Source organism: Rhyacophila brunnea, unplaced genomic scaffold (genome assembly GCF_057557595.1).
Source record: "Rhyacophila brunnea isolate RB1 unplaced genomic scaffold, BYU_Rbru_1.0 scaffold_18, whole genome shotgun sequence".
NCBI classification, from domain to species: domain Eukaryota; kingdom Metazoa; phylum Arthropoda; class Insecta; order Trichoptera; family Rhyacophilidae; genus Rhyacophila; species Rhyacophila brunnea.
The window spans coordinates 33,227,606-33,243,252 of NW_028232837.1; the positions used below are offsets into that span (position 1 = coordinate 33,227,606).

The 15,647-nt window shown below is 33.4% G+C and overlaps 1 protein-coding gene across 1 annotated transcript in view; it reads right to left on the reverse strand.

Annotated features, from left to right (window-relative positions):
* Positions 1-2,507: 2,507 nt before the first annotated feature.
* Positions 2,508-15,647, reverse strand: part of LOC147073455 (angiotensin-converting enzyme-like) — a 42,128-nt gene continuing 28,988 nt past the window's right edge. The window contains exons 7-11 of the mRNA XM_085945227.1: positions 11,836-11,960; positions 10,320-10,566; positions 8,054-8,152; positions 6,451-6,594; positions 2,508-4,889 (exon numbers count right to left, since the gene is read on the reverse strand). Coding sequence (XP_085801353.1) covers positions 4,502-4,889; positions 6,451-6,594; positions 8,054-8,152; positions 10,320-10,566; positions 11,836-11,960 — 1,003 coding nt within the window. The 3' untranslated portion in view covers positions 2,508-4,501. The remainder of the gene's footprint in view (positions 4,890-6,450; positions 6,595-8,053; positions 8,153-10,319; positions 10,567-11,835; positions 11,961-15,647) is intronic.

Here is a 15,647-nt window from a genome sequence, read left to right on the forward strand (position 1 = left end):
CGAGGTAAAATTAAGGGTATTTTTTAGCGATTTTTGTATTTTTAATACACCCACTTTAATGTTGATATGCACAATTATTATGGACATGTCAAATATCGACAATAATCAAAAATTGTAAGTATGGCAAAACCACATATTATTAAATGGCATTTTTTTTACTATTAGTGCATGTTTGCGATGTGTGTTTATCTTACTTGGCTGGTCGATCTCTCACAAACCTAAACCTAACCTAACCTAACCCCCCCCCCGTAAGCCCAGACCCCCAGGCTAGAGGTCTGTTAGCCCCCCCTTGTTGAGCCATGACCTATCTAGATACTTGACGTCATAAACATCAGTGGAGATTGATCATCACTCGTCTTTCAATATGAAGTAGATTCTTTAATTATTTTAGTTTTACTTATTTTACTTCTACTTAGTAGAAGATCTTTAAATGTGTTGCTTTGTATAAAACCTTTCAAAATGGTCGCGGATTTTTAATTAACAATTCAAATTTATATTTGAAAATCGAACAAAAACAATGATCGTATTTTTTTTTAAATAATGTCGTTTTGGTCAGCCGTAGTATTGTCGGAAAGGTACAATTTAAAAATAAAATAAAATAAACACCAAATAAACACAAAATAAACATAAATGTAATTTTATTTGTATATGCTTTTATTTACAATATTATATATTATTTATTGTCATGATTACAAACATAATGTCAGTGAAAACATAAATAATATAATAATATATGAAGGGTACAGGCGAAAAACATGTTAGGTATGTTACAATTTTGATTTTTTTAAACTGGCAATGCAGTCTCATAGATCGAACCGACTACTACAAAAGGTTATTTTAATTTCGGTATTAATAGTAATTAGCCAAAGCATCATAGAGCATTGAAAATTATCATACAGTCTAAAAACAAGAAATGTCCATTTCGTTCTGGATAAAAATATGTATCGTCTATGCCCGTGGTCAACATTCACGTCAGACTTAACACACTTGATAGTGCATTGTAATCATAAACCAAGAGTTCCCCCTGTAAAACGCCGGACGAATGGATGAGCGATTTAAGGCAGTGGCGAAGGGTGGAGGTAGGCTGTTCCACCATTAATAGTGCACACAAAATTTAGTCAGTCATACGTATTTGTTTTCAACATATATAATTTAGAAAAACACTTTCTGAGAGAGTATATTATAACCAATAGAAAAAATCTTTTTTTGAAAAAAGTAAGCCACCCCGGCCGGGAATCGAACCCTGCATCTCCCAGGTATACGCCCCATCCGTCGCATTTAACCAATATGCTACGGCGTGACATACTAATTGCGACAAATTTTAACTATTGATCAATTTTAATATCTACTCATCAGCGCTCTTCCAAATCAAGCTACTTTGGCAATCGATTTTTGTTTCTTAAATCAAAGTAGGTAACTATTTACTATTACTTAGATTACTAACCGACGTCGTGAAATTTCTCCAATATTTTTTTTTAGATGTAACTACTTGCACTTGCTAATAATTTATAATTAACTATTTCTTTTATTCAACGAATAATTCACAAGATTTAAGAATATATCATTCTGATTATTGAACATATATAATTTAGAAAAACACTTTCTGAGAGAGTATATTATAACCAATCGAAAAAATCTTTTTTTGAAATCATCATCTGTAAACTGTAGTCTTAGTTCAATAAAAAGAAATACGTATGATCAACGAAGTTTAATGGGCATTATTTATGGCGGATCTTAACAGGCTACCTTCATTCTTCGCCACTGCTATAAGCAATGCTAGACAAAAACCGACGGCCAATCAACGATATCTAAGCTTGACATTGTGTGACATATTATGTTCTTCTCCTGTACCCTTCATATGTCTTTACGGGAAGACCATTAAAATAATAATAAGTATTATTTATTTTAATAATACTGTAATTTGAAATACAAGGCAAGTCTTTAACTCAATTTATTGCAATGAAAGTAACTCAGCGTTTCTTTATAAATACTTAGATTATTTACGTTTAATATGAATGACTAAAAATATACATTAAAGGTTTTAAATTAATTATTAACATATAGCTGAAATCAAGAAATAGAAACCGAAAAATAAGTACCACTGCACATTAAGAAACAAAAAATATCTTTAAAATAATGTTATTTTAATAATAGTTCTAAAAATTAATTTCTAACGATTTATTTTTCAAAATTATTTCAACTGGCTCTTATATGGCAATCATTTTATTACGAGAGCTAGAAAAATAGTTTATACTATAGTTTTACGTAAAATTACAGTGTTATTTCAGGATATACTCTATAACCAGAAAATCTAGTTAAAAAAACTCAAATTGACTTTTTTAGTTAACTCGGGAAAAACTTTAAAAAAGTAAGGGGGTTGCCCAATAATTTTTATCTGGCTTAGATTTTATGTTTCATTCAGTGACGGTTTTCAACGAAGCTGATGAGATGATTGATTTTTACATTTTTCACAACCCTAGTAATGAAGCAATCATGGACTTTTTTTTAAACTCAGCAACATATATTTTTTATTACACTGTTTTTCTTAACTCGTATTATTATTTTTCCGGTGCTTCTTTGTCCGGTACAAATCTTGCAATCGATTTTTAACTAACTTCCCGACTAATTAGACATATGAAACTTTTAGAATATATCAGAACACGATGCCAATGCATTTTTTAGTCATTTTTAAGCAGAATTGAATTCATTTCCAGTTAATTCTGTTTTGTATGGAAAGTTATTTCGACATCATTATTGGTTGCTATGGGTCTGGGGTCCTAGCAACTAAATTATTAATATATACGTGCGTTACTATGGAAATCAATATGAATGTCAAAATGACATTTCAGTATTATTTCTATCAAGTACAAATTTTTTTGATCGTTTAAGCTAGTCAAGTCAAGTTTATATGATTCAACAGAAAATTTAAAAACGTTGTATATAAAAAGTTCTTTTTATCTTGTAATTATTCGCACTGGCAACAGTTTACCGTCAGAGAATCTGCAAGCTTATCAGCGTCCCGGGCCTCCACGTGCCTAAAACATCCACCGTTTTCACTAGTCTGAAAAGAGGTTAGATGAGCAATAACCGACCCTCATAAAAACAGGAATACGCACATATTTCACGATTATTACGAGGAGTCTTCGAGAATTAATGAATCGTATTTAATGTCTGATTTTTTAAAAACAAATTGATCTTATTCTATATATTGTAAACATCGTGGCCAATGGATCTACCAGATAGTTATCTTCTACGGAAATACGTGTAAATGGAAACAGGGGAGAGAGGCATTCATACAGCAGCGTATTTATATAGGCTTATATTAATTTGATCACTATTAACATGATCGTGACAGTTTTTTGAAAATGAGTGTTTTACCTCACTTGTTTTCGCTGTGAAATTATTTTGTATACTGTGTACTGTCGCACTCCTAGTGATTATGTATTCATTTTTCCTTAGCAATTTTAATAATTCTATATTTTAATAAGACATATATATTTGATTTTTTCCGGAAAGGGCTTATGTTACATTGTGAAAACTTTACAGAAGAGCCAAAAAGAATCACAGCAAGTGAAACCAGTATAAATGCGACTTATCTTCGACACTTCAAAAATAAAAGGCTCTTGATGTAAATATTTTGATTGTAACATTTGCCGTTCATCGAAGAAATTTTCCTTTCCATTTTATTGACATCTGTTGGCAGTTCATAGAACCTTTATTAACATAGTACGCCACATAGAATCTAACCTATCTAGAATAAAACCGTCCCCTTAGAGCAGAACAAGCCTAACTGATTTTTTTGTGAAAATACTTTTATTGTACTAGAACATTCCTTTTTGATTCTCTGTATAGAGTCAGAACACAGTCAGAACGTATCTGAATTATGAACGTAAAGTTATCAACTTAGATCATTCAAGCTTAACTTCAATCTTAAAAACATTTTGGAACAAAATTAACCTATCTGACCTAACCTAACCGTATCTGACGAAATATTTAATAGAACAGAATATACTTTTTAATGTTTTTTTTTCACATAAACAACGCTTTGAACTAATGTATTATTCTATATTTAAATCAATATTCTTATATTTACAGTTTTCAAATTAATGACAAAAGAGTTTAAAAGTGCTTTAATGTAAAATGTCAAAAAATCAGTTAGGCTTTTTCTGTTCTGAGGGGAAGATTAACGATTTTGGATAACAATTTAACATACGCATCCGGGAAAGTATTCATTCATATTTTTGAAAAAATAGTATAGTGTATTTATGTTACAAAAGCGCGTCCGCACGCCAAATAACAGTTCCATTTCAATCTCTCGTTTGATTTTTGCTATCGCCTAGTAGAGTAGAATGAGCCTTCGTGAGATACGATAAATACACAATAAGTACTATTACATTTTACTTCTAAAATACTTATGAACATGTGACCCATATTATGAGGTAATAAATAGCGGTGTAACTGTTCAATTCGACAGTAATATCCGGTTTGAGTTACCATCATGTTAAATTTTTTCATTTTCAATATCCAACCCCTTATTATCTTGTCCATAGCCATCTAAAGAACCCCTCAAAATTTGTGACTCATTTTGTTTACTCTCTCCCAGTGGCAACGATGTCTGCTCGGAGTTCTTCTCCTTGTGGTCCTTAATTTTCTTCATAATGTAAATTATATTAACAACTACGACCAGGACGACGGAGAATACTCCGATGCCGATGGCTATGGCCATGTACTGGTTCTTCGCAGGTGGCTTGGGCTCCTCGTAGGTGTCCATGAAGATTCTTAAAGGTTTGAAGTACTCCAGTAGCGCAGACGTGGAAAGCTTTTCATCTTCGGTGATTTCCAAATAGAGTACGCGCCAATCGTTAGTGGAATTGTCGGTAAAGAATTCTCTGGAAAAAACAAGCATATTGCATTATTGCGTATACATAATATAATATACATTATATTATATATACTTTTTGATATTAAGGAACATAAACATTGCATTTGGTGCACGTCGTTGTCTTACGTGTAGCGAGGTGTTTGTTAGGGCCTTCACCTCACTAATAGAAATTTCAATACCGGTATTTCAAAACCGGTATCACAGTATTTTTCGATACCGAAATACCGGTTTTAAAAATCAGACAATACTGATATATTCGGTATTGAAATTGGTAACAATAATATGTATTATTTACATAAAAGGTTTAACAGGACTGTATTTTTATGTTGGGTTACGCAGTTTGGCTTACATCCGGTGACCTTTTGACGTCTTTGACCAGCAAAAAGACGTGCAGATTTTTAAAATACATTTTTGCATTACTGGTAGGTACCTACTTTCCTTATTTAAAATTTATCCAAATATTATTTTCGCCAGTCACCCACGAGTGTTACACGTGGCAGGTGTATTTTTAGATGAATCTGAAATCGCGGTTAAATACTGTTCGTTTGTTTTTTTCAAAAAAGCAATATTGTATTTGGTTTTACTTCTTACGGGATACAAGTAAAATATGTATGACTAACAAAGTGTAGTGTGTACTATTTATGTCGGATCTTAACAGCCTACCTCCACCTTTTCACCACTGCCATATTATTATCATACCTTCACCAATTTTAACGGTTTACATAATATGTGTAAGTATATACATAATTATGCTATATATTTTTGCTATAAAATAATAATATTTTAAAGAGATTTATTGATGGATACTTTTGTTTTTCCATATATTTAAAAAATACCGGTTTAATACCGGTATTCAATTGGAAATACCGAAATACCGGTATTAGTATTTTCCTTCGGTATTGCAATCCCTACTCACTAGTAATATTATATGGTTCCCCAAATTTAAAAAAATAAATAAAGTAAATTAGCCAAAGTAGCACGAACGTTTAAAAACACAACGATCTTCGTATTACAAATAATTAAGCAATATTAACTTTTATTATTAAATTTTGAACTTATTTTTCGATATTTAAGAAAGATGCACTGTTTAATCCAGAGTACAATTCAAAAAATGTTGTGGAAACTATTATTAATACAACCCTCCATAACGCCAAAGTTATGAAACTCAAAAAAAAAAAAAATCAATTGAAATTGTATTAAAGCTATTTCATTTCAATTGACATATTATTGTAATATAAGAAAAGAGCAATATAAATTTATAAGTATATTTATATTTTGAAGAAATTTATTGATTACGTTGATTTAGGAATTTGAGACAACAATATTATGATTTTTAAATTAATTTATTAAAAATTTTGATTAAAAACTATATTTTTCTATCTTGGGCCTGAATTGCTAAATCCGCACCTGATGATCTTCCATTTTAAACTTGGAACACTTTCGTATAGGTAAACTTATGGGTGCATACTTACAGATAGAATTAAATACAAAGTCAAAAATTAGGCCAAGACTAACAACACTGCAAATTAGATTTTAATAATATCTGTATTAAAAATTCTGGTATCTACCGTAATCTGATTCCAGCTGATTCCGATCCGAAAAGATTGCATCGGTGGAGTTTGTTTTTAACAATCTTTCTACCGTGAAGCTTAGAGGTTTCCTTGCACAGCGATTTTAATATCTCATAACTCATCGTGTAACCTAAGAATTTTCTGAAAATGAGAAACGAAGACATGTAATTATAATAATTTTGTTATTATTTCATAGATTTAGCAGCATAATCTTTATAATGTTAAATATTGTGTATCTATGACAATATTATCCCATAGAAAAAAACCCCCGGAAGTTAATCTGTTAGCGGTGGATTATATGGAGAAGCATGAATTCATAGTGACTTGGATGTTGTAAAGGGTGAGTTTATGAATTTATCATTGCAATAATAAATGAATTCACCAATAATTCATTTGCGGGTAATTATGTGCTGGTGAGATCAATGTGATCAAGAGGTTGACTATATTAATAAACTGAAAGACTTGATTCGAGCTGAATTCGGTTGACAATATTGAGTAAAGGACTCGACGATAATAGTGCGTCGCGCGATGGACTCGATGAGTGAGTCAGAATTCATGTATTGTCCTTCCAATTAATACAAATGCAGTACATATAATATTACACGAGATATTGTCGCAATTAACAAATCGCAACATACCTTACCGATTTAGTTATGGTTGAAGAAATGTTGATTCTTTATCGCTCTATTGTTTTGTTTTGACAACAAAACATATATATTGCAGTGTGTCGCTCATTTATACGTTCAGTATGATTGTTACAAACTCCTGTCAACACCTTGTTTGAAAACAATAACCCGTATATAAATAAAATTACTTTGACACAAAAACAATAGAGTTTTAGATGGGGGGGGGGGGGTAATAAAAAATAAATTTGGGCTAAAATCCAAAAAAGCTTTGCCAAAAATTATTTATACAAATATTTTTTTAAAAAAACCTTAAAAAATGACAAATAATAATAATACTTTAACAATAAGCAGTATTTTAAAATTGAAAAAAAAGTAACTCTCAACAATCTTAACTCCATTTTGAATGTGCGACATATAAGGTTACCTATTTATTTAATGCCACTAAATTTAATATGCCGTTATTCAAAAATAGGTATACGAGACTAGAAACTTGATTTATAAACCAAACTTTTATATTGTATGTATTAGCGCCCAGTATTAACGTATGGATCAGAATGCTGGAATGAAAGGATGAGAGGAGACTTTTGTGAAGAATCTTTGGGGCTGTTCAAGAAATTGTAATTTATAGGTCAAGGTATAATGTGGACCTGTACACACTTTATAGGGGCGAAAAGTTCACGTAGCATATGAAAATCCAGAGACAGTGCTTGATCGGCCACTTGCATAGAATGCCGAAAGATACACCAGCAAGGCAGGCTGTGTACTCAACCCCCGAGGGCAAGAGAAAACCTAGACGGCTGAAATTGAAATGGCTGGACTGTGCCACAGGAGATTTAAGATTGCTCGCTCAAAGCAACTGGAGAATGTCAGCGCTGGATTGCCCAAGATGGAGCAAGTTTTTGAAAGATGTCAAAACACGCCAAGGATTGTAGTGCATTAAATGATGATGAAAGATTTGATGTTTTTTTACTTACGGAGTGAGTTCGCGATCCATTACGATATCATAGTTAGCAGCAAAATCAAAATCTTGCTTAGATCTCGTCACTGGGGGCTCGATGAATTGGTATTCTTTTCTGAAACATAATTATAGGTACTGAATACATACGAAATTATATTTATTGCACTCAGATACAAAGTAGGTATTCCTGGCAATATATTTAAAATTTGACAATAGATGGCGCCGGTAAATAAAACGACTTGTCAATAATTCGTAGTTGTAATAGGTACGTAGTAAGGATTCCAATCCCGGGATCCCGAGCTATTTTCGATACCTATGAATCCCGGGATTGGTAAACATAGTCCCGAAGATTTAGGGATTGATTTTTTTTCAATTTTTATGGAAAATAAAATAAAAACGAAAATATTACAGAAAAAATACTTTTAAAAACAAATAACTAAATTAGAAATAAACTGAGTTTGAATGAAGTTTGATTTATACCCATATGTAAGTTGCCGATTCATTTTATTTTTTCACATAAATTAATAAAAATGAGAAAGATTGGAAAAAAACAAAGCGTCGCATTTTTAACAAAGTAATTACACCATGATCTCATATGTTTTACGGCAGATTCATATTTGGCTGATTTATTAGGTTTATGAAGCGGAAAGGCCAAACACCACGATTTGCTTTACTATTTTAAATCTCGTTAACCCATTCATGACTATCAGAAACAGCAATCTCATATTAAATTCACATTATTATTTATATTACAATAATATTGACTCCATTAAACTTATGAATTTTCAAGATTGAACGTACACAATATTAACAATAAAAATGTCTTAAATAGTATAAATTATACTAGATTTATTTTTGACCGATTTTATCAATGTTATTTGTAAATATAAAAAAAATATATTAACTATTGAAAAAATGCCAATCCCGGGTCCAGTTTCGGGATCCCGGGATGTCAAATTGTAATCCCAAAATTCCGGGATCAGAATTTTGGCTCGGGATTGGATTCCCTAGTACGTAGCAACGAAAATCAGAGATCGTATGTTACAATGTTAGTCTTAATATGTCTACGAGAACTTGAAATTATGGAAAAACAATCCGCGATAACTTAATATGTCAGGGACAAATAATGTGACATAATATATAGGTAATATTATTACTGTGTTATTATGATACTGTTTGTAACACATATAATATGCATATCTTTACAAAGTAACATGACCAATGACTACTGTTATCTTTGTACAACCATATGACCCGAAGACTATGGGATGTATTATATCACGGTAACAAATAACTTTTAGGGTTCAAAAATAAAATATAATTCATTAAATTATCGACTATAAGAACTTATACACTCTACGTCTCATTAGTGCGTAGCATTCTTGAATGTGTGTCGATTATCTGGTGTCCTTATGAAGTTTCCTATAAGTATAAATATTTAGTTTATTTTAAAACGCGTCCAGAAGAAATTTCTTCGATGTCTTTATTTTAGGACATGAGTATAACTATTTTCCTTTTGATAATTCGTCAAATGATTATTTTCCAACTGCCTTTCTACAAGGCATGCTTACTTATCACTCTCTTGAATCTCGTAGGTCTCTTCTGCTCTTGAAACACTTTTGCCTGTTATCATGAGGGATGGTTTCCAATCCTGGTGTCCTAATGAATTTGAATTTACATGCGCCTGTCAATTACTTACGTGGTCGCAGCCATGATTTATTCTGGATCGAAACCGTTTCTTCGTGTCAAGCCTATCAGGCACCATTAGCGAGGGGGCAAGACTAGTCAATGCGCTCCCCAAAGACGTAGATATTTTCGGTGACGTGCTATGTATTTTGTATTCGAAATTTTATTGTTCTGTGTGAAATTGTATTCTAAAATCTCATGTTGTGTACGTCTTGGATTTAGATTTGTTATGTTCACAATGTTTTGTTTTCTTAAATAAATAAAATTAAAATAAATAAACATGGGCCCAGAATTGTCCTTTAAGCGGCCCTGGATTAATACATATTGGTGGTCCCTATAAACTATTATTTACACATTTTTAAAAAAATATTTCATGCTAAAGATTCATGCCTTTTTGTTCAAAAAATCACTTACTTAAGTATTATTTCATTAAAATGCATTATTTTTAACAAGGTAAATAACTTTACCAATTTTGAACGGTCGTGTTTCGCAAATAATGTTTATTTAACGATGAATGAATAATTCTAATGGTCTACGAGAATGAGAGGAGATTTTGAAAAAGATCAATAATAATTATTAATTAAAAATCATCTAACCTCAAATTCCACCAGTGCTCGTTCCACATATCCTTGGGAATATCTCCATCCAATGTATTCCATCTGAAGGTGTCAACGGCCAATGAATAAGCTATAGAGGGAAGAACCCTCAAGGCCTCCAACATCAAATTATTTATCTCCGTTTCATGATCCTGCTTTAAACCATGTTCGTCCAGCATCAGATTCCTCAGGTGGAAATCCATGGATACCTGCTCGGCGAGAATATTGCCAAAAGCTTCTGCAAATCCTAAAACATGGTAAAATAAGATATATAAACATACCTAAACGGCATAAACAGGTATAAAACAATGATGGTGTACATTACATCCAACGTTTTTTGCTAATAAAATGTTTGGTTACTTCATTTTGGAGTCCGTAAGAGACAGGTCTGTTATTTTGAAATCGTTATACGGATCATTTCGCTACGTGCCATGGGTTCGCCATGTTATGTTTATCTTGAAAAATATGAAATGTGACATTTTAGAAGCTAACGCTGGAAAATGGCAGATCAATAATGTCCATTTCTAAAATAGTGGGTTACGCATATAAAGTCAGTGAATCGGCCAAGATCATTGAAGTTAAAGTCCCTCCACCAAACCCGCCCCGTACCACCCTCGGTCTTAATCGAGAGTATCACGGGACCCATATATTGGTGATGTGAAGCATCTAAGATTTGGCCTGGGAGTGTCCTGGGAGAAGATGCCCAAGACTTAGATTGCTACGCTCAAAGTGAGCTCTGACTGAGTTTACTCTAATGCAAAGTGCCAGGGAGAGAAAAAGCACATGGAAATTACTAAAAAGAAAATGAACCTACGGCCAAGATCAACTTAAAGTCAATGCATTGATTGAATGATAAATTCAGTGCTTAATTGTAATAATGGCGAAGGGTAGAGGTAGGCTGCTAAGATCCGCCATAAATAGTGCACACAAAACTTTGGCAGTCATACGTATTTGTTTTCATTAATAAAGTAAGACTACGATGTACAGAATTTGATGGTGTTGGTAAGTTTTTAAAATTCAAATAAACCCTACGAAACCAAGCCATAATAGATAATATCCAAAAAATACTCGTATTCTTATAAAATATCTAAAATTATGCAATTAATTCATACATTCATTACTTTGAATGTTTTATACATAGAATAATATTTTTTATCTATTATAGTTTGGTGATGCAGGGCTTAATGAATTTAAAAAAAGAACTAATAATACGTGTAATATATATTTTTAATAAAACGAACACAAATAAGTATGAATGAAAAAGTGTGCACTTTGTCGTATCGCCCAAAGTATACTAAAACTACTATGGTTTGGTTTAGGCAGGGTTTAATTGATTTTTAAAAACTAATCAATACCATCTGCAAATTGTAGTCTTATCTCAATGAAAACAAATACCTACGTGTGACAAAATTTAATGTGTACTATCTATGGCAGATCTTAACAGCCTGCCTCCACCTTTCGCTACTGCTACCTACATTCTTAGATAGAAAAAATGTGTATATGTCATTAGCATTACCTTGATGAGGAAGTCTTTCAGCAGATAATGAAGAACCGTTGTGGTAGATTGAATACTCCATTAGACCTATCGCGTAAAATACATCCTTCAAGGCGTCAACACCATTGAAATTGCAAACCTGTAATCTATGAAAAGGGTTGTTTTAATACTCATTAGTATTTCAAAAGTTGTATTAACCCATAGCTTACGGGCCGCACAAAATTGTGTTTTTGCTAATTACTTTTCAAATGCAAATTAACACGTTAATTACAAAATTAATTAAAAGGGCCCGTAAGCATTGTGTTAATAATATCCATTCTTTAATTTGCCGCCTCTAAGCAACGTATATCTTGCTTTCCCTCAAATGGTGCCAGTGTCTACCAGTATATATATAAAGAAGGGTTATTACTGGTGGCGTCAGAGGATAGAAGGCATATGCCTACCAGATGTCGTGATCGGAAACATGTACGTATGCAGTTCGCCGTATTCACCGTGAAATGTTGTATCGGAAATATATGAACGTACATTAAAGACCGTCCAACCTCATTGGGTCGTATAACTGACATAAAATTCATGTCTAAATAAAACACTGTTCTTGTCGGTTTACACTTTACAGGAAGCCAGCAGCAAACAATTTTTGAAAATAGACGATATACTGGATTATTTTTAGGTGAGGTAAGGTTAGGTTAGGTTTTCTGTTGGTATTTATTATAGTAGGTAAGTTATTTGTTGGATTTGATACCGATTCGGGCCTCTCCAGATACACAAAGACATCCCCAAACGGGGACCATACGGGGGTGTCACAGTACCTATAATGTAGTAGTTAGTAATGAACAAAAAAGAAATTCATTTTCAAAAAACATAAACGTGTATGCATTCTTAGTACCGATAATACCGGTATTTTGAATTTTTGAAACCGGTATTTCGGTATCGATAAATAATTGAATACCACTTTTTAAATACTGGTATTGCAATTGGTACTACCGTACTGTTTCCGGTAGCAAACAATAAAGAATAAATCGAGCCGATGATGGCCGACCTCCGACGAGAAGAAGAAGATAATACTTAGAAATATATCTTATTCATCACGCGGACTCGTCCCTTGAACCTAAACCTTTACTGTACTCGGTGATGTCCCTAGGCAAAGTGCCGTCCTTAGAGCCGGACCACACCGGGCGACTCTGGTCTCGAGACCAGTCGCGCCACTGTGGTCTCTCGGGCGATTTACTCGGGCGACTTACAGGCGACCAGAGAAGCAACCAATAAATAATAATAATGAATGTACACGCAAGTTATGCAAAAAATACGTTCTACTTTATAGCAATAAAGTCGGGCGATCAGTAAAATCTCGTTCTTGCGCTCGGTCTGGTCTCGCGGTCTCTCTGGTCGGGCGACCGGTAGCGATGTATGAAAACATATAGCGATGTATTGAGTGCAGCCACACTAGGCGATCAGTCGCGAGAACCAAGCCGCGGAGGGAACGAATTTTTTTTTATTACAATCTTACATTATACATTCATTATTATTATTATTTATTGACTGCCTCTCTGGGGCCTTATGTTAGAACTTGCGAGTCGTGTGAAACATCGTAGTCATTCGCGAAAGTGACGTAGGTTATCGAAATAAGGCATGTCGAAACTTATCACTACCTGAATTAGTCATAATCTGTGTCGACAATATTACCCATACCAAAGGGCACTCGTGACCATAGTCCCCCATACGAGTTGAGTATGTGAGCATGCGCACTGATGTCTCGCGCCGATAACGCAGTTTAGTTTTCAACTGTCAAATAAAAGTGACAGGTTAGGCTGCGAAAAGATAGTATTTTATTATTGGGCTCGCGAGAATAATTACCTACATATTATTATTTTATATTTCGCCAAAGAATTGCTATAGATTTGTATCGTTCACCCAATTATTGTAAAATATGTCAATCCCATAAATAGTTACTTTTGCGGCACTTTTAGGATCACGTAATCATCCGCGAAACAGATCAAATAATTATGTTAACTTATGTCAAAATGCTTTTTCACTCAGTGATGCACTATTTATACGTAATTTTCGATTAAACAAAGAGCTTGTGAGATATATTTTACAAATTCTCACGCCATATAGGTTTATTAGGTATCTTAAGTTTAATGTTACTACCTACCTACAAGCGTGAAGAGTTTACAATGCGAAAAAATGAATATGGTTGTATAGATTAAAATTAATCAAAGACATAGAAGATGTATGTTATATTTTGACACATTATTACGTTTATAATATTATATGCATGGAGAATTAAAAAGTCGTAGGTAGGTATAATGTTGAGACGGACATAACCTCACCTACCTCATTTCAATTAAGATCACTTAATTGAAACCTCTCCATTCTTTTGCTACTTTTGCACGACGAAGGACGTGAATTCATGAACCTATTACCCGATTTCCATGTTTATTTTGATATTTCGTTTCGTATGTGACAGTGACCTTGAAAATCAAAACGTCAAAATGAATGAGTTCACTGACGGAAAGAACACGGCATTACCAATTTATAAACAATAAAGATGCCGAGTTATTATATTACCTATTCACAATGTTACTTAATACTCTGTTATCTTGAGTTCAATTAATTATGTTAATGTTTTATAATGGTTTGTAATGAATAAATACCTACATAAAAATAAATGTTATTGAAGACACTGTGTTTATTTTGTTAAATCTTGTTTTACAGTGTAATAATATTATATGGTTTCGCATTTATGTAAGGTTATATTCTACGTACATATATCTATATCATATTATACTAAATCAATCGAATATTGTAGGAATTATACACAAACATAACCAACAAAAATAATGATTTCGTTTGACATTTCATTTTTGACGTTTCATCTTGTACCATAGACACCGATTTTCTCGGTTTTGGCGATGTTGCCAACTAGTCACTCGCGAATTAAAATAGTCCGTAGCGAGTGGCTTCAAAAATAGGTGTTATCGTATACGGTATGAAACGGGCGATACTAACTTGTCATACCACACGGTTTTCGACCATACGACTCGCAAGTTCTAACATACCCGCCCTGGTCGCCTGCAAATCGCCGGCAGGCACGCCGCGGAGAGAACGTATTTTATGCATACTTGCGTGTACATTCATTATTATTTTTATTATTGGCTGCCTCTCTGGTCGCCGGCAAGCAGTGTTGCCAACCGTACTATAATTATAGTATTTGTACTATAATTTTGGTCCGCGTACTATGTACGATATAAAATAGATATAGTACGCCCAAAATACTATAATTTTGCACTTGCCATTTCGCAATCGAGCGGTCTTCGGAAATTTGGAAATTTGCGGCCCGCGGCGAAATATTTTTCCTAAAAAAAACAAGCCGACCATGAAAAATTGGGAACCTGCGGCCCGCGACGAAATATTTCACCTAATAAAAACGAGTCGACTGTAAAAAAATTGGGAAAATTTTCATTTTCAACAGATGACAACGCGTACTATATTTTATCCCCAAATACTATAATTTTGGAGGCTTTGTACTATAATTCCACTTTCAAAATATGGCAACACTGCCGGCAAGTCGCCCGAGTAAATCGCCTGAGAAGACCAGTCGCGCGACTGATCTCGAGAACCAGAGTCGCCCGGTGTGGCTCGGCTCTTAGAATACAACCCCCTTTTATTTTTAGTCTAAAATTGTGTGTCATTTTTTTGTACCTACCGGTCTAGTTTATCAATTATATTCTGCTGAGGATTAGAAGATTTCCACGAAACTTATTCTAAAACAGCGGTGTTTTTATGAACGTGGAGGTCTGAGGTGCTGATAGGTTAGGACGCCCCTCGTGATT